This window comes from Glandiceps talaboti, chromosome 13 (assembly GCF_964340395.1).
Source record: "Glandiceps talaboti chromosome 13, keGlaTala1.1, whole genome shotgun sequence".
NCBI lineage: Eukaryota > Metazoa > Hemichordata > Enteropneusta > Spengelidae > Glandiceps > Glandiceps talaboti.
In genome coordinates, this window is record NC_135561.1 from 20183143 (window position 1) to 20207988 (window position 24846).

Below are 24846 nucleotides of genomic sequence, written 5' to 3' on the forward strand. Positions count from 1 at the left end.
TATTAAGTCACAGCAGTTTTTGTTTACTTTAGGGACAGTTTCACAATGCCACACAAGCTCAGTAGAGTGAACTTAGTTCATTGAGGGTCTCTGGCATCAATGCAATTGCTGAACTTCATTTTCGCACTTCAAACCAAATTTCAAAAACTTTCAAGCATTCAATCATAACAGCTTCTGAATTTACTACCAAGATGTTGATAAGTTGATAAAAATTTACTTCTAATGTGATATACAGTGCTGGGTTTCCAGTAGTACATTTGATGTGTTTTGCCATCATCTCACAATGGTAAACAGGTTCATAAAGTGTGAACTTCATGTTTATCATCATATTTTACATTGCATCAATCATAGCGGTACGGGTATGACAATACAATTTTCATTATGGTAAAAATCTGATCCATATATAAAAGTGTGATGTTGCACTTGTGAATGTTCATTTAGGGGGATGGGGAGGGGGGTTTTGTCCTAAACAAACAATGCACATTGAGCTTGTGTGATCGTCCCTTGAGATAATAACTTCAAAGTCAGACCAGATTTAAATTGAATGCCTACCACAAGGGCAAAATCTTTAGGTTAATTATGCAAACAGCTCATTAATATGCATGGATTGTTTATCAAAACCTAAGCAGTTCTAGCCATTGCCTTAAAAAACATGTGCACCAAATTTCGTTTGAATTGAGCGAGCCTTTTTTGAGAAAATGGTGATAGACAAACTGACAGACGGACACACACACAGACAGACACACAAACACACACAGACTTTTCATCCCTAATATATAACCTTCCTTACGGAAGGTAAAAACTGAAAAACACTGGCAAGCAACAGCCTGTGTGTTTTCAAATCAATGCTGCAGGCTTTTCGAAGAAAACTGTGGCACAGCCAAGCAGATTGACCTCAGTTTTTAAACTTTAAACAACGGCATTGAATGCAACGGCATTTGCATTCAACTTCACAATGCAGTATAATGTATCACCCTAAGGGAGTTTTTACCATATGCTAATTTTCAAAGGTAGACCAACTGAAACTAAAAGCATGGGTTTATCTGTTTTGCTGGACAATTGCATCTCATGTATATGTTGTACATTTTAGTTCCATTCAAAGACCTGAAACTCACATATCCATGATAGCATGATCTCTTAGACTGAACAACTGCATATCATGCTTTGGACTTTAGAGAACTAAAACTCTAAGGCAAGCATGAACAATGGCTTCACTGAACAGTTGCATCTCACATTTTGGGCATCACAGATTCAAATTGAATGTTTGGCAATTAATACTAAATGTTGTATCAGTGGCATGGCCTAAAAATGTATCCTTGACTTACAGGAGATGCATTAGCTTTTACTAGTATGCCATTTCGCAATCAAATAACCTGAATTAATGCTCTGTTGCCTCAAGACATCAGATATAATGACTCATTGGGATACCTAATCCACAGCGATTAGCTATTGCAATGAATGCACAGAAATGTCAGAAAAAAGCACAACCACCTTCCAAATTGTTATACTCATCAAATGGATTTTGCATGAACAAAAGCAATCATCCAAGACTGCAAAAGCAACAGGCCAAGGTGTTTTTGTAGTTACATGTCCAAATTACAGTTTCTTAACCATTATAAAGTTGTACCAATTTGTTCACATGTACATATATCATAGTTATTATCATGCTTTCAACCCAACACTTCCTATTACAAAAATTAAATTTTGATAAGTTCAGTCGTCTACGAACAGAAGAAAATCAGTTATACACGAAACTCACGGAAGAGCCTGGGGGCTGTGCTGCATTATGTTCTATATAAAAAATTGTATTCTTTATAATCCATCAGAATCTGACAGGCACCAGGACTAAGTATTGCAAATATTAAAGCAAAGAGGCACGAATTCAATAAAAGCTTTTTTTGTGTCGCATGAGAATTTCTGATATTGAAAACTGACAAATCTCTTAAAAATTGGCTTGTATTGAATTTAAAAACAGAATTTGTATACTCTGATCTCCTCCATCTAGTGAGCGGCAATCACTTGAAAAATCACATATACCATGGCCCTGGGAACTCAAATTCTCTTTGAAACATCTCGGTCTACGTGATGGGGACGACATCTCCTTGAAAACGCCACTCAGTATCCTAACAATACATGAAGTATTATTGTTACGACACGTATAATTCTTTAGGCATTATCTCTCAAAGGTCAGAATTACATCTGATGGCTATATCACAATGTTCATGTCACTTTTGAATAACTGACTCAACTTATTTTCTGCAAATGATCAAACGTCTTAATTTATACCTTGGTGTTATCTTCAAAGCAATGTAAAACATTCCTTTTCAATTTTCAATGTATACAATTTTCACATTTCTTTTCATTCTGGTTTAATAACAGTCACTGAATCATGACTGGAACTTTTGACCATTTCATATTCCTGTTTCTTAGAAAATTGCTCGAGCTGTACTTAAACTGTTTTGTTAGCTATAATGACTTACTCATAATATAAATACTGCATACCCTAAACAGAATTAAATGACCTATGTGTGAATGTATTTGTACCCGTGCACTTAATATGGTGCATCAATTGATTTGACAGTTGTAAGAATTCATCTGATAATATTGTTCACAAAGCACACTCACTCACTCACTCCCATCCCCACCCCCACAACAATTGTTGAACATTTTGTCTTTGCTTATGTTGTTCCTTAACCTTTGTGGTGTCTGGTCAACAAAACTCCCAGAAGTCCATTACAGTTTCTGTTTGCCATAGTGCAGTAATTGGTGGACAATTGGATTGTTATTTCCTACAGCTTGTTTCACTCTGCTTAACAGCAGAGTATGGCTTTTTCACAAATGATGTGAAGCGTTACAGGGATTAGGCAACTACTCACAAATACAAATCACAATTTAGTCGGCAGCGTGACTTCAATCACACTTTCGGCTTTTGAAATATATGTGATGCGCAATGTAGAGAAACCATACGAAGTCTGAGGCTAATTGGAAAATCTGCCAAAATAAGTTATCGAGTCCCCATTCTCCTAAATCCGTCGCACACAATCACACACACTTTTTGGATTATTTGCCATGACTACATTTTCTTACTTTCGACAAATAACTCAAACCAATTACTGTAAAAATCCATGATTGACCCAATGCCCAAAGTGCTAGTAGCTGAATCATTCATTTGTACATTTTATAAATGTCTCTGAACAACTGACAACTTTTTAACAATTGTTTGCATTTTTGTGTCTAAGGTTTTCTGAACAAGAAAAACTGTTGGAAAAGTCAGACTTTGTTAAAGGACTACGTTTCAATCATTGCATTAGTGTTATCTTGTAAGTGGATCCATAAGGATTAAAAGACACAATTCCGTTATTAAGAACTAACTATAGGTCTGCCAAACAACTGATTTTAACACCAACATTTTCATCCAAAGTATCAAAGAATACCAGTCTTGTAATCTTTAATTAGATATTATTCCCCAATATTTTCTTCCAAAGGAAAATACAAGTGAACTAAGGGGTACTGTCACTATGAGTCCCTAGATAGATAGCAGAAGAAAAAAACTTAGGTCAGAGGTCATGAGTATTTTACAACTGAATGAAGAAAAAAATTGGGGAATAATGTAATTATAACTTCTCAGTTCTCTAGCATAATTTATGAAAAATTAAGAAAAATAATGGCAATTTGGAATGTTTGGAGGACCTCAGACCTAGTGATGTATACATAGAATACCCTGGGTATGTAATCCATATTTTCTGTTCAGAGACAATAATTTGGCTTGTGCTCATGCACAAGCCAAATTATAATCTACTTTCAGTTGGTTCTTTACCACCTTCATTTGAGTCGATGGTCTGAAAACGCAATAAACCTATAACTATGGATAGCTAATTTGTCTTTTTCACCATTTCTGATCATTTGCTAGTAGTATCAAGTAACCACGGACCCCTTGTATATCTGTGTGTTGTATATGGGCAGAGGCCTTGAAAAGCAATAAACATATCAGTCATGGATGCATAAACCTAAATGTATTCTATCCTAGGTGCATGTTCACACCTGTGACATAGAGAAATATGAAGGAAATCTGACCAAAAAACAACAAACTGAAAATATTACTCTTATACTAGAAAATGTTGAAGCTTACAAGAAATTCAAATAAAGAGGAACTGGCAATTAACAAAAAAGAAATACAACAATGTCTCTTGTAAATTTACTGTTATTGCTGTAACAGGCAGTGTCTGTATCGAGAGCTTTGCTGCAGTTATTAGATGCATTATAAATGCCACTGTTTATAATATTAGTCTAAGAGTGTGTGTCAAAAGTATCATCATAATATTAATTTTAATATTGCTACAGACCTGTTGTTATTAACTCTTTTAATGAATTAATCAATAACAATATAATATAATAAACTGTAATTATTAAAATCACAGATGAATAATTTATTATACTAAATAGATAAATATGGCAATATGCATGAATATATTATGATTAATATTCCATGCATATAAACAGCAGCAAACTATCCAGACTTCAATAATCTTTATGGCCTTGATATGGGTTTTGCAGGCCAAGGTTGTACGGTGGAAGGACTTTACGAGGGCCCTAAAAGCAAAAATGTAAAGATACTAAGAAAAACATCAAAGCCAGATAACTGATTGAACGGATATGAATGAGCAAGACACTTGCCATATTTGGGCAACCAGAGTGTCATACCAAACCTTATTGATTTAGTCAAAATGTACAAGGTAAATTATTTGGACTGAGTTCAGACCTTAAAGTGGCCATATGGATGAGGATTGGGTATTTATTTATTTATTTTGGATTTTCAATATCATAATTTGCATACATTTACTGTTGAGTTTACATTGTATAATATCATAATTTGCATACATGTACTGTTAGAGTTGAGTTTACATATATAATATCATAATTTGCATACATGTACTGTTAGGGTTGAGTTTACATATATAATATCATAATTTGCATACATGTACTGTTAGAGTTGAGTTTACATAATTATATAATATCATAATTTGCATACATGTACTGTTAGGGTTGAGTTTACATAATTTGCATACATGTACTGTTAGAGTTGAGTTTACATGTATGTCATAATTTGCATACATTTACTGTTAGGGTTGAGTTTCCATATATAATATCATAATTTGCATGTGTGTACTGTAAAATGATACATTGTATCTTTTGGGTTTGATTCAGCCTTAATAATTGTCGGCACCCTGTTGGCATTACTTGATTTACATATTACTCATAAGCTCAAGCTCAAATATTATCAAAAGTTTACGCTCTCACACACAATAATACTCTGCACATTCCTTTATTTCACTGCATACCTTGAAAACCATTCACAAGTGGTTGTCATGCCATTATTTGCTGTTATCTTACCTCTGCCTACAATTAAGAATATTAATTCAAAACATCAGTGATTTTACGGATTTGTATAGAAAATGTATAATTTATAACTTTAATTTTGCACTCCTTCGTTTTATCTTGAAACCCATGTATGTTTCTCTCATTTATCTACAAAATATAGGACACCGTATTCAGAGTACATTGTTAATGACATGAGCTTTGAACTGTTGCTATGCAGTATCTGTGACAACACATATATTGATAACAGACTCATGGTATATTCTTTAAATATGAAGATAATTAGGAATGATAATAAATACATAATTAATGTACTGCTGTGGGGTTCCATACACAATATATCTTAGAAAAGGTCAATGTCATTAATTATCCACTAGGCTCTTTTTATCACTTTTGTCTAGTTACATATCATGTAAATGAAGTGACTTTCATATATCTACACATATTCAGTTTGTTCAAAAAAGCATGGAAATATAGTAAATGCTTTACAAAATATAGTGAAACAGGTAAATGTGATTAATCATACAAGAGGTCTTTTATCACTTATATTTTTGCATATAATGCTAAGTGACTGTTTGAGAGAGAGAGAGAGAGAGAGAGAGAGAGAGAGAGAGAGAGAGAGAGAGAGAGAGAGAGAGAGAGAGAGAGAGAGAGAGAGAGAGAGAGAGAGAGAGAGAGAGAGAGAGAGAATATTCAAATGCAATGACATGAATCAAGAAATACATTAAATATTTGTGCTTTGGGCTTTATTTAAATGGATGAAATGGTTGCGGATAGAGTTTTAGATTTTCAAAAATTTGCGTATTATCAATGAATGCTTGCTTATTGAAAGTTTTATTCCACAACACACTTCTGGAATCTGAAGTGGAGGAAAAGGAACTCGCCTGATATAATTTCAGATTTCAAAAACTTTGCATATTTATCAACGAATGTTTATTTTCAGTCTTATTTCACAACAGACTGATTAGAATTAGAGGAAAAGGAGCCCGTCTGATTTCCAAAAATGAATACTTGTCAATGAATAAATTCCATATCTGTGGAAAGAATTGTATGTCTTTATGAAAGCTATGATGTTAGAAATAAATGCCATGTATTATAACCCATATCAGTCTGTTTTTGCTTTATCCTGCATAAATCTACCTTTCAGGAAGCTGAAATGTAAATGGATAAACTACACACACTAATAAAGTCCCTCTATACAAGGGGAGTCAATAAATTGTACACAATGTACTAGTAACTTAATAATGAGTAATGTTGTGCTTTTTCCCATGTCTGATCCACAAGGGAATTTACTGGGGCGTACTTTCTGGTTTCCTTGGTACAGTTAAACATTGCAGACACTTTAATACAGGTTTAATGGTTGTCCATTTCACAACATCTCATAAACACTTAACTATGAATTCAATGAATGTTTTGACCTTTCAGCCCTCTTTCCTAAATGAACATCACACTTTAATAGGATCTTAAGACTTATTTAACAAGTGGCGTCATCTCTTCGCTAATACACATCTCGCGTTCAATCGAAAACAAAAAACAGACAAAGAAAGGGATCTGTCATGTGCAATTTACCCCGCATTCATATTGCTAATTGAACAAACTTTTTCAACAGCTTTGGATAGTTGCCAGTCTGCTTCGTATATTCAACAATAACACCTATTTTTCAAATAATTGAACATTTAGAGAATGTCTGCAGAGATCATTGCTGGTCTTTTGAGGAGACCTATTGAGTATATCAGTCTGTATTTGAAGCTTTTCACTAAGTACAACTAAACAAAATACATTAGAAATGAATACTATTGCCTAATAATATGCCCCCGCTTTTTGATGATGACTTTAATTCACAGTGTTCATTAAAAAGAACTGCATCCTCATTTCTTAATTTTGTATATATTACACACTCAAACCAGATCACATTGGTTGGTTGTCAGGGACAGCACGATGTTAAATGTTATACTTTTATGCAGAAATCACAGATACATACTTCTCACAGGTATTTGCAGCCACTCGAACCTTCACAGTGTTTTTTTGAAAGTTTTTTTTCTCTCCTTTGTTTTAAATTGCAATGATCATCTGATGTCATTCTTGATATTTTGAAATTTTTCACAAAGTACAAAGCGCTACACTCTATTACAAACACAGACTCTTCTCCCAGTTATTGAATTGTTGATAAACATTTACAGATGCTTTTCTTTCCTGCATTATTTTGACATGAAATGATTAACAGACTTGGTTTGATATTTTGAAACTTTGTACGAAGTAAAAAAAACACTATGCTTTTCTCATATTTTGAAACTTTGTACGAAGTAAAAAAAACACTATGCTTTTCTCATATTTTGAAACTTTGTACAAAGTAAAAAAAACACTATGCTTTTCTCATATTTTGAAACTTTGTACAAAGAAAACACTATGCTTTTCTCGTATTTTGAAACTTTGTACAAAGTAAAAAAAACACTATGCTTTTCTCATATTTTGAAACTTTGTACAAAGTAAAAAAAACACTATGCTTTTCTCATAGTTTGAATTTCATTGAATTGCAATGAAAATGAAAACAAAATGTACATTCTTGAAAGTAATACAAAACAGAATTCTGGTGAGGGCCATGGAAATAGTTCCCAAGGAACAAATCAAAGTCCATGGACCAAACGTTCATGAAAATTAAGGCAAATTGGGGGTACGAGATATAACAATGAAAATGCATCTCCTGCAAATAGTGATGGAGATTATGTCGATGGAAAATATACAGTTATTTGTATTGTAACTAAAACCTCTACAGTTTTTTCTTTGAAATTCTCACTTTCCGATAATTTAAAAAGATCATCTGACATCTTGTCATTTTAAAACTTTTCACAAAATACAAAATGCTAAACACTGTATTAAGCCTTATATATACAGATACACATTCTTTTCACAATTACATCTGTTACATGTATACCTTTACAGACATTTCATCCTCTCTTTCCTTTGAAACGATCAACAAACATCAGTCTTGAGATTTTAAAAACTTCCCACAAAGTACAAAATGCTAAACATAATAAAAACGCCCTACGGATATACACGATCTTCTCATGGGTAATTGTAGTCATCAAAGGGCTTTAAGAGATTCTTCTCTCCTGCTTTCTTTGACTTGAAATGATCACCAGACACCAGACTTGTTGTTTTGAAACTTTCCAAAAAAAAAACCCACCAAAATGCTAAACATTGTATTAAGCCCCAATACAGATACACATTTTTCTCATTTAGTTTCATAGTCACAAACAAACATTTTGTGACCGTTTCTTTTCTCGCTTCACTTTGAATTTTTTCTTTTTTCAGTCTCTGTATCTTGAAATCTGAAATATCTTTCTGTCACGTTCTCAAAACATAGCAAGTCTTTCAATGGCAGCCTAATCACTTTGCCTTTGTGTTCAATGTCTTTCATAATCGTGTATGAAGCAAAGCATCATTGTTAATTCTTGTATTAATGCAACTACACAATTGTGTAGCTTCTTTTACACAGAATTGGTATAATGTAAAGTTTCTTACTGTTACATGTACTTTGTAAAGGAGTTCATTTTTACACATAATTCACTTTGTTACAATGTAAATTTTCTAACTTCTATTTTTGTGAGAGTTTGTTATTTTACACAGATCTGGTGCAATGTAAATTTTCTTATCACAATTCTGTAAGAATTTATTATTTTACACAAGAATTGGTGTAATGTAAATTTTCTAACTGTTTTATAAACGGTTTTATTTTACCCAAACATTTGATTAAACATAAATTTTATTACAAATTTATGAAAGGGTTTATCTTAAAGTTAAACAGAATTGCTGCAATGTAAATTTCTTAAGACTATTTTGTGACACAATTAGTGCAGCTATATTTTCTTGCTTCTATTTTCAAAGATATTTTTATCATACACAGAGAATTAGCATAATGTAAAATTCCTACTAAAAGAATTTATTCTTCTAAATGACTGCAGGCAAAGTTATTTTTCAGAATAGGAAATATTTCCTATGAAAAGAGTGCTTAGACTCAGTATTTGATTTGCTACACGACAATGATTGTCAAATGTTTGCCCATTAAAAAGCTGTTTCTTTATCCAAAACTGTCTTTCCAGAATCTCTAAAAGCTAAGTTTTATTGTAAAAAATGGACAATGCATAATCCACTTTCAAATTTATGATTTCAATTAAATTGTCCTATTTCAATGATGTATAAAACTCAATCATAACTGTTTTCAACACAACATCTACAACTGATATATTGTCTGCAAAATTCTCAATTTACTTCAAATACTTAACCTAACACCTTGAAAGCTTCAAAAACTGATGTCTTTCTTTTCTTGTAGCATCATTATGGGAAACCATTTTTCTTAAGATCTCATTGAGTGTTGTGAAAATAGACTAAAGTCTCTGACTTGTCTAACCATTAATAACTATTTATGGGATCCAAATACTTGGTTAAGTGTGACGCAAAACAGAACATTAATCGTTTAATTTTAATGTATTTCACCAATTCATACAGTTTTCACATACAGGACAGGACGTCTTTTGTTGCTGACCACAATCAGCAACTGGTAAGGGTTATTTAAATTCAATCTTATATGCAAATGACAATCAAGTGTCACACATAAAGCAGTAAATTTGTATTTTCAACGATAAAAAAAGGACTATTTATTAATCAAAGTACATTAACGTACACAGCAGTAGCTGATTCGATTTGCGGTTTGCAGATTCAATGCAACAACTTATTGATAGTTGCATTTAAACACAGATTAGCTCTGTATGTGTTTGCATGTACAATGCAGTGTATCTACCATAGCTTTATAAATACCAGTTGATGAGATTTCTGAATTCAAGCCCCTAGCTTTTTGGCATTAATTGAGAAAGTATAGAGACTGAGTCTTACATATAAACAACTGTTAGACACAGTCATGGTTTCAATTCGACTGAAGAAAAAAACTATTTCCACTGTTGATTAAGTAGGCTACAAAAGGCTTAAACCATGAGTGAGCACAGGGAATGCAAAACGGATGAGATTGAACCAAGACTAGCTTACAATGCAGCAGCTTGATGGGGCAAATACTGCCCTCTAGCACCAGGTGTTGTCCAGGTAGGAACATTACTTAGATTTAAAGATGTTGTGAGAAATATAAAGATCGATTCTTATGTTATGAAAAATGTGACATAATTAAATCTGGAATAAAAAGTTAATATGATGGGAAAAATAATTTAATAATATTTTTGGCTGTATTTCGTTTCTTTAATTTTTAAAACATTTTGTTAATAACTGTTTATACAATGGCACGAATACTTTGTTAATGAAATATTAATAAATTATTTAATACTTTTAAAGAGCCACTAAAGAAACAAGTATAAAAGAAAACATTTTGGTTTACGTACCTAACATCTTCACTACTTGCTTCCTTGTTTTAACAGCTGTGTCGATGCGAAAACTGCTTTTTATTCGTCCATTTCGCCGCTTAAAACTGGAATTACGTTGTCCATCCTTGATTTCACTTCTGGAGAGGACCTTAGCAATAAGACTGTACAAAATGCTGATAAGTGTCATTGGTATGACAAACAGTACCAACGCACTATAGATATAAAATTTATCTAACATATACTGGTCATTTTGGCTGCGAAAGAAGCAAACCAAAGACATTTCTGGATGCGAAGGCAAATAGACCTGGGGGGTGAAGGCCATTGCTACTGGTATTGCAATCGTAAATGACACACACCATATTAGTGAAATGATCTTAATCACTCTCGACTTCTTGATCATGGTCTTGGCTTTGATAGGGTGGCAAATTGCAATGTATCTTTCCACAGTAAATGTTGTTATGTTGAGAACGGTTGAATACGTGCATGCCTCGATGAAATAATAGCGGGTCCAGCACAAGAAATCACCAAATATCCAAGGGTAGATTTGGAATATCGATGCTATTTCAATTGGGCTTGTGAGAACGATCACCAGTAAGTCGGATACAGCCAAACTTAGAAGGTAATAATTTGTCGTTGTACGCATATTGCGATTGCGAACAATCACAATGATTGTGAATAGGTTGCCAAGAAGGCCGACAACGGAGAGGCTGAAAATGACCACCACAAACGGTATAATAAGTGTGTATCCAAAATGCTGAGGTCCGAGGGCTTCTTCCAAAGTTATCTCATGTCCTGTTGTATTACTCGTTACATTGTCCACAGCTGACATCATCAACATTGTAACCACAAGCCTTGGCATGTCTGACGTGGCAACTGCATCCATATCTTCAATCCATGTCTTGTCGAGTACATTTCGGGTGCTTGAAATATCTTGATTAAAATCAGACGTACCAGCCACATATGTAGCATTAGAAGACACAAGACTCGCAGTGCTAACAGCATATGATACATCTACACTTGTATTTTCCATTTTTCAACAGCTAAAATGTACTCCAACCAACTGTTGGAAATACTGTCTAATCCGACGTAATGTGTAACTATGAATGTCTTTTTCGTCAATTTACTTGTAAGAGTCACAAAAGATTGAGAGAGAGGTACTCTACATGTGATGTATACAGCACAACATTTCAAACTCCCTGCAGCTCGACTCTCAAAACACAATAACAGTTTGAAAAGATGGACTTGTGGTAATTTAGTCGATATGGAAGTACGAGTATGAGCAGCTGTTATGAACTGACAACTTAATTCACTTGATAGTAGCTTTACTCTCAATCTACGTCACCCAATTTACTCCAAGAGCTGTTCCTTGCATTACTATAGCACCCTCCCACAACCTACGTCACAAATAGTTTTTCCCAGTGCATACATGGAAGGATGGCCAGTTCTTAAAGTGATTGATGAATTATTCATGAGCTCATGAATCATTCATGAGTGCTTGTGAATTATTCATGAGGCTTTGAATAATTTATGAAATGACTTGAGAACACAGTCACTGAATCAGCCGACATCAGCCCGCTTGGGCTTTGAAGTGGAACACCTAACACATATACTATAGTGTTTAAAGTGTTACCGAGTTTGTAAAACACTCAGTGGTAGGCTTATCAGTAACTGTCCTTTTGACTTTCTTTCATTTCTGACTATTTAGACAGTATATTTGTGGCAGGAAAGTGTCTTCCCTTCTAAATGGTGGAGGTCATCAGTTTTTGTTCCTTGCAATCACCTTACCATTTGATCAGCTGGCAACAAAAGGATTCCGCTGTATATCAAACCATCTGTTCAACACAACTGATCCATTAGTATACAATTTATTCCACAGCTTTTAAGTTCTTCATTAAAATGAGTACCATATAAGTGTATGGCTTCTAATGTTCTTCCAAAGGTTAGTTAATAGATTTTCCTGTACTATGTTTCTCGCCTGCTGATATCATCTTGGTTTGGTTGCCATAGTAACCCTACATGAACAGAACGACTGCAATTCCTGTGTCATATAATCACAGTTTTGTTCTGGTTGGCTGTACCTCAGACAATAACACAATTTGTCAATTTGGCCGAGTATAATATAGTAATCAAATTGACTTTCCTAGAGAACTTCTCTGACAGTCAGCCTATTACAGCAGTTTTGTGTTGGCTGCAATGTGAATTACAGGGGCGATGCTTTTTGCTTCACTCCAACATCACTCTGCAAAATGAATGGAGATGAATCTGATGAAAGTAAAGTTAAAGCAGCGTTTACTGACGAGAAAGATGAAATGTCTCTGCTCTGTTTGATTAGGAGTGGGTTGAATTGCTCTAAATTGGAGTTGAAATACTACCAAGCAATCATCAGAACCCACTTTGATTAGTGCTTAGTGTACAGAATGAGTCAGTCTGTGTCTGCTCAGCTGGAATCATCGTAGAAAACACATGATTACTGTCAGATTTGATTAGTGCACTGCTGCGTACATGAAAGTCAAACTTACTAGCCAGCTGAGTATGACAATAAAGATGATCTCTACTCTCTGTGAAATTTGATTGTGAGTGTCAATGGATCAAGTCACATACACAGTTTGATCTCTATTTATCCCATACAAATACAGTAAGCCTCCATGTAGAACCAAAGACTTACAAATTAATCACACTTCAGACCCCTGTAATCTATCGTTAAAATCGACTATGACATAAAGTCATCCCCCATTGCATGTTATTCTTTATCTATATTGTATTGGTATGGTAACGGTGTCGCTAACTCAAAACACTTTCTAGAGCAAAGATGTCTATCTCTGATAAAAGTCACACAAATGAATACATTAAACCTGTTTGTTTTGTTTTGTTTCTTTGAAAGGACATCAGCCTTGTTGCTATACTCAAAACACTTTTTAGAGTAAAATGTATATAGGTTATAAAAGCCATACGTATGCAGTCATTATCCTTTTGTATTGTTTCTCAGTATTGAGGTAACAGTGTCACTTACCCCAAACACTTTTTAGAGCAATGATGCATATCAGCTGACAAGTCATGTGTGTGTGTGTGTTTATTAATAGTGTGTGTTTTAGTTCTTGAATACTGTGCTACAACAAATATATCACTCACTGCCTTTGGGAACAGTCTGAATAACAAATCTGCAGTTACTCTTTATTTTGTTTTGCCTAGGGTGATATCATCAGTGTCTTTCGGAAAACACATACGTAGCAGGAATTCTACAACTTTCATAATATTCCATTCTGCTTCACACATCAAGTAATCACGTTTGGGTTTCCCTGGAAACAAATCAAACAAAAAGATATTGACATTTGTATCAGGTTATTAAAAAAGTTGAATTACAATGTACAAGTGTTTATGATATTTTTATGCATAATTTAGCTTCAGATGATTAACTTGCATTTGGACAAGATTTCTTGTGGAACTATGAATAAAGGCCTGGCATTCTGTTGAAGGATTTATTACAGTATACAATATACCATGCTTGCTAGGGCATATAATTATGTAATTCAGTTGTTATCACTGTTAAAGTAGCATAAACCGTGTTCAGAAGCTTTTTTAAAACATAAGTGAAAATACTCACGTACGACTTGATTGAGACTAGTATAATGTATATTCTAGTCTAATATTAAATCCAATGAATGTCTATATATGGCATAACAAAAATTGTCTTCTGGCATTGTTAGTATTATTATTGCATAATAGGGGTTTTCCTGATTATTTCAGTATACACATAATGGCATCATTCAGTGGGATAATTATGCATTCATACCTAAATACCAGAGGTTTAAATTCTACAAATAACAAGTGATCGTTAAATATGCCAACCTTCAGTATTTATTAAAAGTAGAATACACACGGGTACTTTTTTATATGCAGCAATAAATACCACCAACCACAACACCCACCCCCCTCCCACCCTAGTTATTATTCCATGGTATAGTGCATATTAATTCTACTCTTTGCAGTACAGAATGAACAAAATTCTGGGATAAAAATTTGAAAATGTAACTATCAGTATTAACTGTGGGTTACATCCATACAAACCTGCATGCATGCATACATACTGACATTCATACATACATACATACATACATACATACATACATACATACATACATACATGCATGCATGCATACATACATACATACATGCATGCATGCATGCACATGCATACATGCACACACACACACACACACACATACATACATACATACATATCTACCTACATACATAAATACATACATACCCACATGATCGAATCAACGATGCCATACTTAAGTGCGAGTATAACCAACAATTTATATAATCCCTCATTTTATGGCCAATAAAGCTCAGCACATGGATCAGTGGGGAATACATGTCAATAAACCTCCTATGCAATTATGTACAGCTATTATATACCCATTCCATTTTATAGCGAGTCATTTACTGTGAAACCAAACTTTGAATGCCTACCATTTATCAATGAATGTTTCTAAGCTTTCAATGCGAATAAATGCCATTCCAGGCAATAAAGCTATTTTCATAAACTTTTGAGTTCTGGAGAGTCATTCAATAAGTTCACATCACATAAATTTCATGTCATTGTCAAGAAAAAAAAACTTGGAACTCTTTTTCAACTACACTGTTCTAGCAGTTTTCCACTGTTGCCTCAAGGGATTTTAGCAATTATATGTATATGTATTAGATGAACATTAAATATGCATGACTATTTATCTAAAGGTAAGAGTGGCATTTCCCTTCAAGTTGTAATGTCTAAAAGATGACTGTACAGATTTATCCATTCTGCAAATCACATTTTCAACCAGTCCTAAGATTATTTACCATTTGTATTAATTTCATATTTGTCTCTGCATATATTGTATTTTTTAGTGTCATGTGTATCTTAATCTTTTCAAGTGTTACCTGTTATTTTATCTCTTGCTTTTACATTTCACTTGTATTATCTTTTCAATGTTTTATCCAATTGTTGATTTCTTTCCAATTGTCACACTTTTCATTTTTTATTCACGTCTTTATGAGTGCACATGACAATCCAATTTCCAATGTATTTTTTATGCAAATAGCAATAAAGTTATATTATAATTATTATTATATTAGAAATTGGGATAAATAGTCAGACTAACAATCTTTCAACTCAATACCACATTCTGAGTATCATTTTGATAAAATTGCATGAAGTAATGTATGTATGTACATGTATATGTGTGTATGTGTGTGTGTGTATTTACACATCAAATAATTGCCAAGATGTCAACATACACATTATTGTTCTACATAATTCCTTCATCATCCATAAAACAGAGTACTGTTAATAAAGACAAATAAAAAAGAAAGGACAAGAGATGGCTAATAAGTTGACAAGAGGGCAGCAAGTCAACATGTACAACCTTTCCAATGATTTGACAGCTGATCTCAGATAAGAGAATGTAGCATGTTTTCATTTTATATCTTATCTATACAAATATACTCAATAACAATTGATAGATATTTCAATAGCTACAGAGAGAAGACTGAATATTTATGTTATAATGAACCCTTCAAGCCTGACATCCTATAGGGTGTAATTACATAAAGTTACAGAAACCAAATCATTAAAGCCTGACACCCTATAGGGCGTAATTACATAGAGTTACAGAAACCAAGTCATTATTAAAGGGTTAATGGTTTTTTAATCAATCTCATGGGAGTAGCACAATGATTAAGTAAATTGAGATTACCCCAGGTTATGTTTGAGAAATGTAGATAGATGACACTTACTTGTCAATCAATAATAATTGTAATTTCATATCAATTAAATACATTGGATCTATATTAAAGATCTGATGGGAGAACGTCATTCTATGAATTAAAAGCATTTTTGTAAACAATTGGTTCTGGAAAGTCATTTCACCCTATCACTCACACCCCCCCCCCCCCACACACACACACACACACACCCACACACACACATTATATTGAGAAACATTGAGTTAAAACTTGTTCCTCATTCACTGTTCAGGTCGTTGCCATGGATACACATTGTCAAACTTATACAAATGCACATTTTGCCATGCCTATAGCACTGTGCTAAATAAATGGTTTGAATGCTGACACACACTCATTGTTCAGTGTAAGTCCTTGCCATGGACACATTGTCTCATGGGAGAAAGCTGACATGCATATGTAATAACACATGAATATTCATGATTGTTTAATATTTGAAGGTACCGAAGAGTCACAAGGGTTTTTATTTGAAAGTTGTTTAACAGTTAGTCTAGTTCTTATACGACATGTTACAATTACTACCATCATCTCCACTCATGTATAGGGAAAGTCCTTATTCTAACACAGAAATCTGTGCTACCCCCGCTGGGCGAAGTGCAAACAACGCATGTCAGTAGTAATCCATCACAAATTGACAGGCAGTTGCAATTGGTTTGTTCCTTTAGACAATTGCTCATTAACTGAACTCCACCTCTCCAGTCTGACACTAAAATCATGTGGGGACGCGATAATGTCATCACGTTTATATGAACGTAGTTGGGGGCAGCACAGATTTCTGTGTTGAATAAAGACTTTCCCTCTATATGAGTGGCAACGTTGGTAGTAATTGTAATGCGTCATATAGAAACTAGACTATATAACAATACAATATACTATTTAGAGAGAGAAAATGAAACCATACATGAAGTAAATTTGTAACCTTTAAATTCATAGACCCCTTTTCTCATGTTTTATGGGAATCAGTGATTTTACGTGAGAGAACAAAGAGTGAAGCAAATTTGACCGTTATATTAGAATTTTTAAAACTGTAATCCATATTTTTTTTGTAACTGTATAAGTTACAGAAGTATACCATATTGTTTAAACTAGAAAGAGTACACAAACGGTTTGCATCTTATCTTAACCATTTTTGCACTTGAGTGGACTTTTTCAAGAAGTTAAAAAATTAAAATGATCTCACTTCTATATAATGAATGGATGATTTTACTTGGCAGAACAACAGAGAGTGAAAGTGAAGCCATAGATAAAGTAAAGTGAATCTAACCTTTGTGAATCTAACTTTTGAAGTAGAAACTGATACCATGTGGACTAAATACCATATCAAATCAACATGGTTTAATAGTATAGATTACAGTCTCATACACATAACATATATACTATGAGAGTTATCCTAAAGGGCCATGAAAACCTATATCTCATTTACAAGTCTGGTATATGGCTATTGAAAGTGACTCCATCAATTAATGATACACAAGCCTGAAGGTATATACAATGTCTTTGGTTTCACATCCTGTAATCTTAAACCAAGCCTCTGGTGGGAGTGTAACACCTATAAGGACTAATTCACTGTCAAAGACTGACTGAAAATAAAGCACTAGAGCAAGTCTTTCTATCAAGTCAACTAGTTTTGTACAGCACATTGCAATTTACAGTTTACTCAGTTTGTTTGATACAATCGTGCAGAACCAATAAACACTACACACGCTACACTTTCAGGTAGCAAGACTGCAATTTTTTGCTAGATTTAGTCTGAATGAAATCAACCAATTACATGTACTGACGCCAATATATAGACGCCAAGATATAGACGCCAATGCTTTTCAGTATCAAACACCAGATGAAACTTGGCATGGTGACAGTATCAAACACCAGATGAAACTTGGCATGGTGGCACTCTAGTTCATAGCAAGAAATTGTATTCATTCAATCTTGTTAAGTGTAGCATGTACAGTTTTTCTTATTTGAATCTGTGTGGTTGTATCAAACAGAGCCAGTTAACGGTAACCTGCAATGTACAGTAATTGTTTACTTTGTCTATTCGCTCTGTATTTCAAGGTTAATGAAAAAAAATTACAATAAATCAGAATAATGAAAGTAAGTAACAAATTATCATTAGAATTACCGCAGTATTAATAGGGATATTTTAAAATACTTTGCCATGGCTGGCGTGGCGTGCTCACTTTAGGTAGGTCGCAGCAACTTCCTTTTTGTGGTTATAATCTATTGTGTTTGTGATAGTGCGTACAGTAGCATGTGGTACCAGATCTAGCGAAAACACTTAATACAAGTTTCTGTCTTAGAAAATATAGTATTTGTATTCAGTGTTTCAAAACAAAATAATCTTGAGCAATATTGTCACGATGGTCATACGATCAACTCTCAGTTTTCTAAAAATACTTTGCTGGATCATGTGCCATGGCACGCGCTATCGCGTATGTGATTGGTTCAATCAATAATAGCCACAAAATGGAAGTGACTACGACCTACCAGTGGCAAAACATATCAAAATAGCACTATTAACTTGCTATCATAGTTTATGGCATATATGATATAGAAATTTAGCAATGTTGCTAGATTTCGAAGGACGTCTAGTTTGTGAAAAGAAAGTCAATCAAATTTCTAAATAAATATTTGAGAATAAAGTTCATTGAAAAATATTTTTATATAGCTTTTTTTTGGTATAGTCTGACATTTTATGTCCATTTTCTGAGTAGTTTATTGTGAATGAAAGCCATCACATAATTTATGCCGAATTTAGTATTCTGTTCAGTATCTCAATGATTTACAAAGTCTTCTAATTTAAATAATTCTAAAACTTGTTTGTTCTAAGATTAAGAATGTTGGTTTCTATAATATTTCTCACCTGTAACTTTTTCTTGTGCAGTAGGAATGTAATACTCAAAGTTTTAGTAAAGGCAACAGACTCAAGTCTTTGTTTATGTGTGAATGTTGTCATGGAAATAATTTCGCTCATTTTTTCAACTGCTTGAGGTAACAATTCCATGGTAACATAGTTCAGATGATTGATTGATTGATTGATTGATTGATTGATTGATTGACTGATTGATTGATCGATTGTTCTAAAAAATCTGTCACACTTTATATCATCATAAATATTTGAGTCTTTTTAGCAAGACCCATGCAGAGACTGTCTGACTACCAAAGATTACCACAAATACAAATATTCCCACCATGCTTTGTGTCTGAGCATGCTCAGTTTGGATTGCATCATGACAACAAAATACATGACAACGATTTAAATATCCATTACCTACGGGAATATAATTCACCACGGTTGCGTTGAATACCAACCCTTGTCATAAAATTGATGAGTCATCATTATTCATAAAAACAAATACAAGCTGCTTTGCCTTTTGAAATTACCATTATGAAATAAGTTGTACAATACAATGCTCATCCAACTAGAGGAACCATGCGGTATCCAGATAATTGCAACACAATAGACCAACTCATGTATTAAATTTGGCAATATGTTTACCTTGATATTTGACACTGATGATGATTGCCAAGGTCATAGTATTGGCAATGTATATAGGATACAGCAGCAGTAATGTTTGTATATGTGCCTCACAAATAAAAATATGATTAACTTTGCAAAAAACTCAGGCATTTTTCTGTTACTATGGGTATTGTCATTGCTTTCATGCACATATTTTGTAGAAGACACTGCATTTGACTGTTGCTATGGGTGTGATTTTCATTGCTAGGTATAGTTGTGTTTACTTCTGGGATGCTCATTCACTTGAATATCCATCACTATTCATTATTTTCTTAAAGACACTGGCATTTGACCATTGCTAGGGTTGTGATCTTTGTTGCTAAACATAGTTGTGTTTACTTCTACTATGTTCATTCATATGAATACATATCATATAAATTATTTTTGTAAAAGACACTGGCATTTGACCGTTGCTAGGGATGTGATCTTTGTCGCTAGGCATAGTTGTGTTTACTTCTACTATCTTCATTCACATGAATATCTATCGTATAAATTATTTTTGTAAAAGACACTGGCATTTGACCGTTGTTAGGGATGTGATCTTTGTCGCTAGGCAGTGTTGTGTTTACTTCTGGAATGCTCATTCCTAGCAACCATTGAGACACAGTTAACATTGGACACATTTTATACTTACATGTAGATCTTGGATCAAATGCATATGCACAAAATCAAAAAGAAAACAAATTCAATGAAAAAGCTCTTTCGTCTGTCCTGAACTTTTCTGACTCATTAAAATACTCCACAATTTTTCAGCTATATGGTGCATATGTAGACATGTATGATACCAGATGAGATATATAGATAGTACAAATACATATTATTTGAAGAAAAAACATGTCTTGTTCTTTATCTTGAGCTATTTATCTGTTACATGTATACTGTAACAACTTTTCACCTACAGTGTCATGAGTAGACAGACATGTTTGACAGCTAAAGATCACAGCTAGATACCATCTCAGATACCATGGCAGTATTCACTATCAACTAGAATACTTAGTAGATACTTAGTGTGTTTCTAATGAAGTACAGATCTTTGATAACTGCAAAAAATTCCGTCCTGATTTGTCAACATTTTGCCTTATCTACCAGCTGGACAGACTGTATACGGTATCTGATGAAAATACATGTAATTATCACCAACTACCACAGTCTGTGAGATACAGTCATTCATGCCACATTATCAGCCAGCACTCATTCTGGTCAAGAAGCCTGATTGGGTTGAACAATATGATGTATCTTACAGTCTACAACTACCACATACTCTACTCAAAGATATTGTATACCCATAAAACACACACATCAAATGCTGTCATATGCTTATAATGTCCTTGCAATGATTAAGATCAAACGAAGCCCAAGCATCTACGCAGGGTAATAACTCTTATAGTACACAATGAATGTGTCCATGCAAATGGCATAATACAGTTTCTGTCACATGTATACGTCAGTTATTGCTGATCCAGAGCGAAATATTAAAACATAATAGAGTTAAATCATATCGACAAAATACTCTGAGAACTGTTTGTATATATTAAATGTCAATGCATATTTCTGTTATTGCAAACTCAGTTGGGAATAGTGAATCATTGTATGGAGTTTCATTGCTAGAAAATACAATTAGTATTATAAGCTTTTATTTCAAATGTTAATGCATGTATCAGTTTATTCTGACTCGGTTGGAAACTAACTGTACACGAAGTATCATAATTAGAATATTCTAGAAGCATTTAAATGGAAACTTCTACTGACAGAGTCAAACAATTCTTTGAAATCGAATCCCAAATTTATGCTGCTATATCTCATCAGCATTGTCAAGAGAGCCCTATGAGACCTCAATGACAATTTGGGAATTTATTTCCGCAAAGAATTTTGTGAGTAGAAATTTTAATTGGTAACTATGAAACCAGAGTCCATGACCATTTTTGCATAATGAGTATTGATTGATAGCATTTGGGTTTCAATTATGGTTCAAATGTCTGTATGTGATGAAATCAATAAATCTTTGGTGACAAACTCTTGGACGTAAGAATATTACAATTACAACAGCTGTATAAGATTTCCGATCATATGATGATAAAACTAGTAGCTAGTCCAGGAAATTGCTTCTTTCTTATATACATCATGACAGGTTATGTTTATGGCAAGTTTATTGGTTTCAAACAGGTATGTGTTCTACAGATTTTTGATGAGTAATAAAAGTCATTGAAAACATTGTCTATAAATTTTTTAAAACATTTTTTCATTGTAAAAGTGTCTACCTTGAATAAGTTGTAAGTATAAACAAAGGATTACATTTCAAAGACCATCCATGACAAAATTCTGATGGTAACATATGACAAGTTTAATTATCTGTGAATTACATTTCACCCATACAGGCAGCAGTTGTCTAATGCACACACACCACACACACACACACACGCACGCACGCACGCACGCACGCGAGCACACACACACATACAACTTGGTTCCAAATCAATTAAGTTGCTTCAGAGTAGAAATTTACATGACAAAAAATATTTGAATTACCACAAGCGAACTCAGGTGTTATGTAAATCACCCAATTAATTCATTATTATTGTGGTCAGAAGTTGGAATGGATAAGCATGTACAGTGGTACACAATATAATAGCATAGAACATAGAATGTGAATTACATATAGTCCTCATACATAACAAAACCCTACAAGTCCCACCTTGGTTACCATGCAGTGCAGTGTAACAACAATTCAACATTGATTCTATCTATCTGTATCTACTACAAGTTTAAAAGTACATGTACGTACTTATTGTGACTGGATGCATTATGTTTGCCAACAAACAGAAAGCACTTAGTCTTTATGACCCAGATATGCTATACGCAGACAGAGAGGTTGTACAGCCAAAGGGTCTGAATTTACAAGTTTTATCATATACCCATTTAGTGGCATGGAAGTATTTAAATCACACAGTGAAGCGGGGTTTTTTTATGCTCAAAAACGTAAATATATTGAGAAAAAAATCAAAACTGAATGACTGAGCAAATTGATATCGACAAGCGCATTACATACCATATTTGGGCAAAGTGTGTTGGAGCATGAAACAGGTTCATTACACACACTCTCTACTGAATTACGCAGGAAGAAATACTATGGGCATATGATAATTTTTTTTTAAAAAAGGTTTACAGCTAGTAAGCTCTACATCAGTGTAGGAAAAATAGTCTTAGCAGCACAATAATATCCCTTGTTTCATGTTCCCAGAATATGCTATGACATTGAAGAATTCGGACTGCTATTAAAGTTCGTTATCGTCACCAGAAAGTCATTGTTTTGGAGCTTGATATACACTACAACAATTTATTTTAACTTAGAAACACAGTGTACCCTTGATGATGCACGCGTCGGTAACTTGAAGTTACAGCTAAGTTAATTGCGGGTGTCACTTTGGTTCTTGTTTTTTCTATTGTTTCCCATTGTTCTCTTTTGTTCATTTGAAAAGTAAACTTATCACAGAGAAATAATGGTAGTCATTGTAATTACTGCACGTTGTAAGGTGTGTCATTTTAATATTCCTTTGAGGCATTGCACAGAGAAAGTGTCAATGTGACAGAGCACAATAAGACAGCTCAACAGCCGACTATCGTAAATATTGCAAGAATGAATGTTTTTAGACTCTGGGTTCATGCTAAACAGGAGATATGCTGCTACTATATTTCCACCAACATCTTATTAGCATCATCAGCAGTGTACGGCAATGGGCCAACATCAAAAGATGTCAGCAAAAATGTGAGATTATTGAAAATAATCTACTACCCCTCAGAGTATATTTATATAAGCAATATTTTATATTTATCAACAACAACAACAACAACAACAACAACAACAACAACAACAACAACAACAACAACAACCACTCCTACCTACCATACTTTATGATGGCCTTCTTATCGCCATGGTACCTGGACACTGTCTACAGTTTGCCATGAGATTACTCTACTACATGTATATATTATGCAAAGATAGAAAACTCAGAAGAAAGGTGTCATTAGCATCCCATATGACAGCAATTCAACTCTCTGAAGTATATGTACGTGCTAATAATATGGAACGTGACTGAAAGTTCTTTGTGGTTCATGTACTTTTAAGTGAACATAATTATGTGTTCATAATACAAATTTTCTACTTTGAATGTACTTTATTAACACCTTTGGTAATATGTGGATCATTGCGACTTTGTTCCACACTGTCATAATTACGTTTTACAATTATACAACGCACTATCACTCTTTTTAGCCTTTTGAATTACAACTACATACAATCTACAGACGAATCGTTCGTTTATTGAATCCAATCTTCGTTCTTCAATACATTTTACATGTAGTAATTACTCACTGTGGTTCTTTACTACTGACACTAAATAGACCAGTAACAGCTATGAAATCATCCACTGCATGTAGCAGCTTATAATCATTAAAGTCATGAATGCAAGCAATTATGTCCTCGATGCAATATATGCCAGTATTAGAAGCATTTAAATTTACATTGATTTTCTTTCCTTAAAGTGGTAAATTTAGTATTACGATGACCATACAGATGAGGATTGGGTATTTATTTTGGAGTGTTAATTTATAAAACAATTTTATCAAGGCTTCCTACTTGAAAAAATCAATGTGAAACAACATAGACCAAGTCCTTGTTTGTAACTCTATAAATGGCAAAAGCTTAACAAATGCGTAAAATGTTTGTTGTTGTACGTACAATAACAAACTTTTTACACATTAGCTTTTTGCAATGTATTGGGTTACAAACACAGACTTGTC

The 24846-nt window shown here is 33.7% G+C and overlaps 2 protein-coding genes and 1 long non-coding RNA gene across 4 annotated transcripts in view; all 3 read right to left on the minus strand.

Annotated features, from left to right (window-relative positions):
* The window catches only part of LOC144444853 (growth hormone secretagogue receptor type 1-like), a 110356-nt gene extending 98584 nt beyond the window's left edge, over window positions 1–11772 (minus strand). The window contains exons 1-2 of the mRNA XM_078134404.1: window positions 11099–11772; window positions 10761–10903 (exon numbers count right to left, since the gene is read on the minus strand). Of these exons, the coding sequence (XP_077990530.1) occupies window positions 10761–10903; window positions 11099–11772 (817 nt within the window). The remainder of the gene's footprint in view (window positions 1–10760; window positions 10904–11098) is intronic.
* LOC144445026 (uncharacterized) overlaps window positions 1–24846 on the minus strand; it is a 290502-nt gene that overhangs the window by 122822 nt on the left and 142834 nt on the right. The gene's annotated exons all lie outside the window — the stretch shown is intronic.
* LOC144444149 (uncharacterized) overlaps window positions 13874–24846 on the minus strand; it is a 136303-nt gene continuing 125330 nt past the window's right edge. For both annotated transcript variants that reach the window (XR_013481826.1, XR_013481825.1), the window contains exon 4: window positions 13874–14038. This is a non-coding gene — a long non-coding RNA (uncharacterized LOC144444149). The remainder of the gene's footprint in view (window positions 14039–24846) is intronic.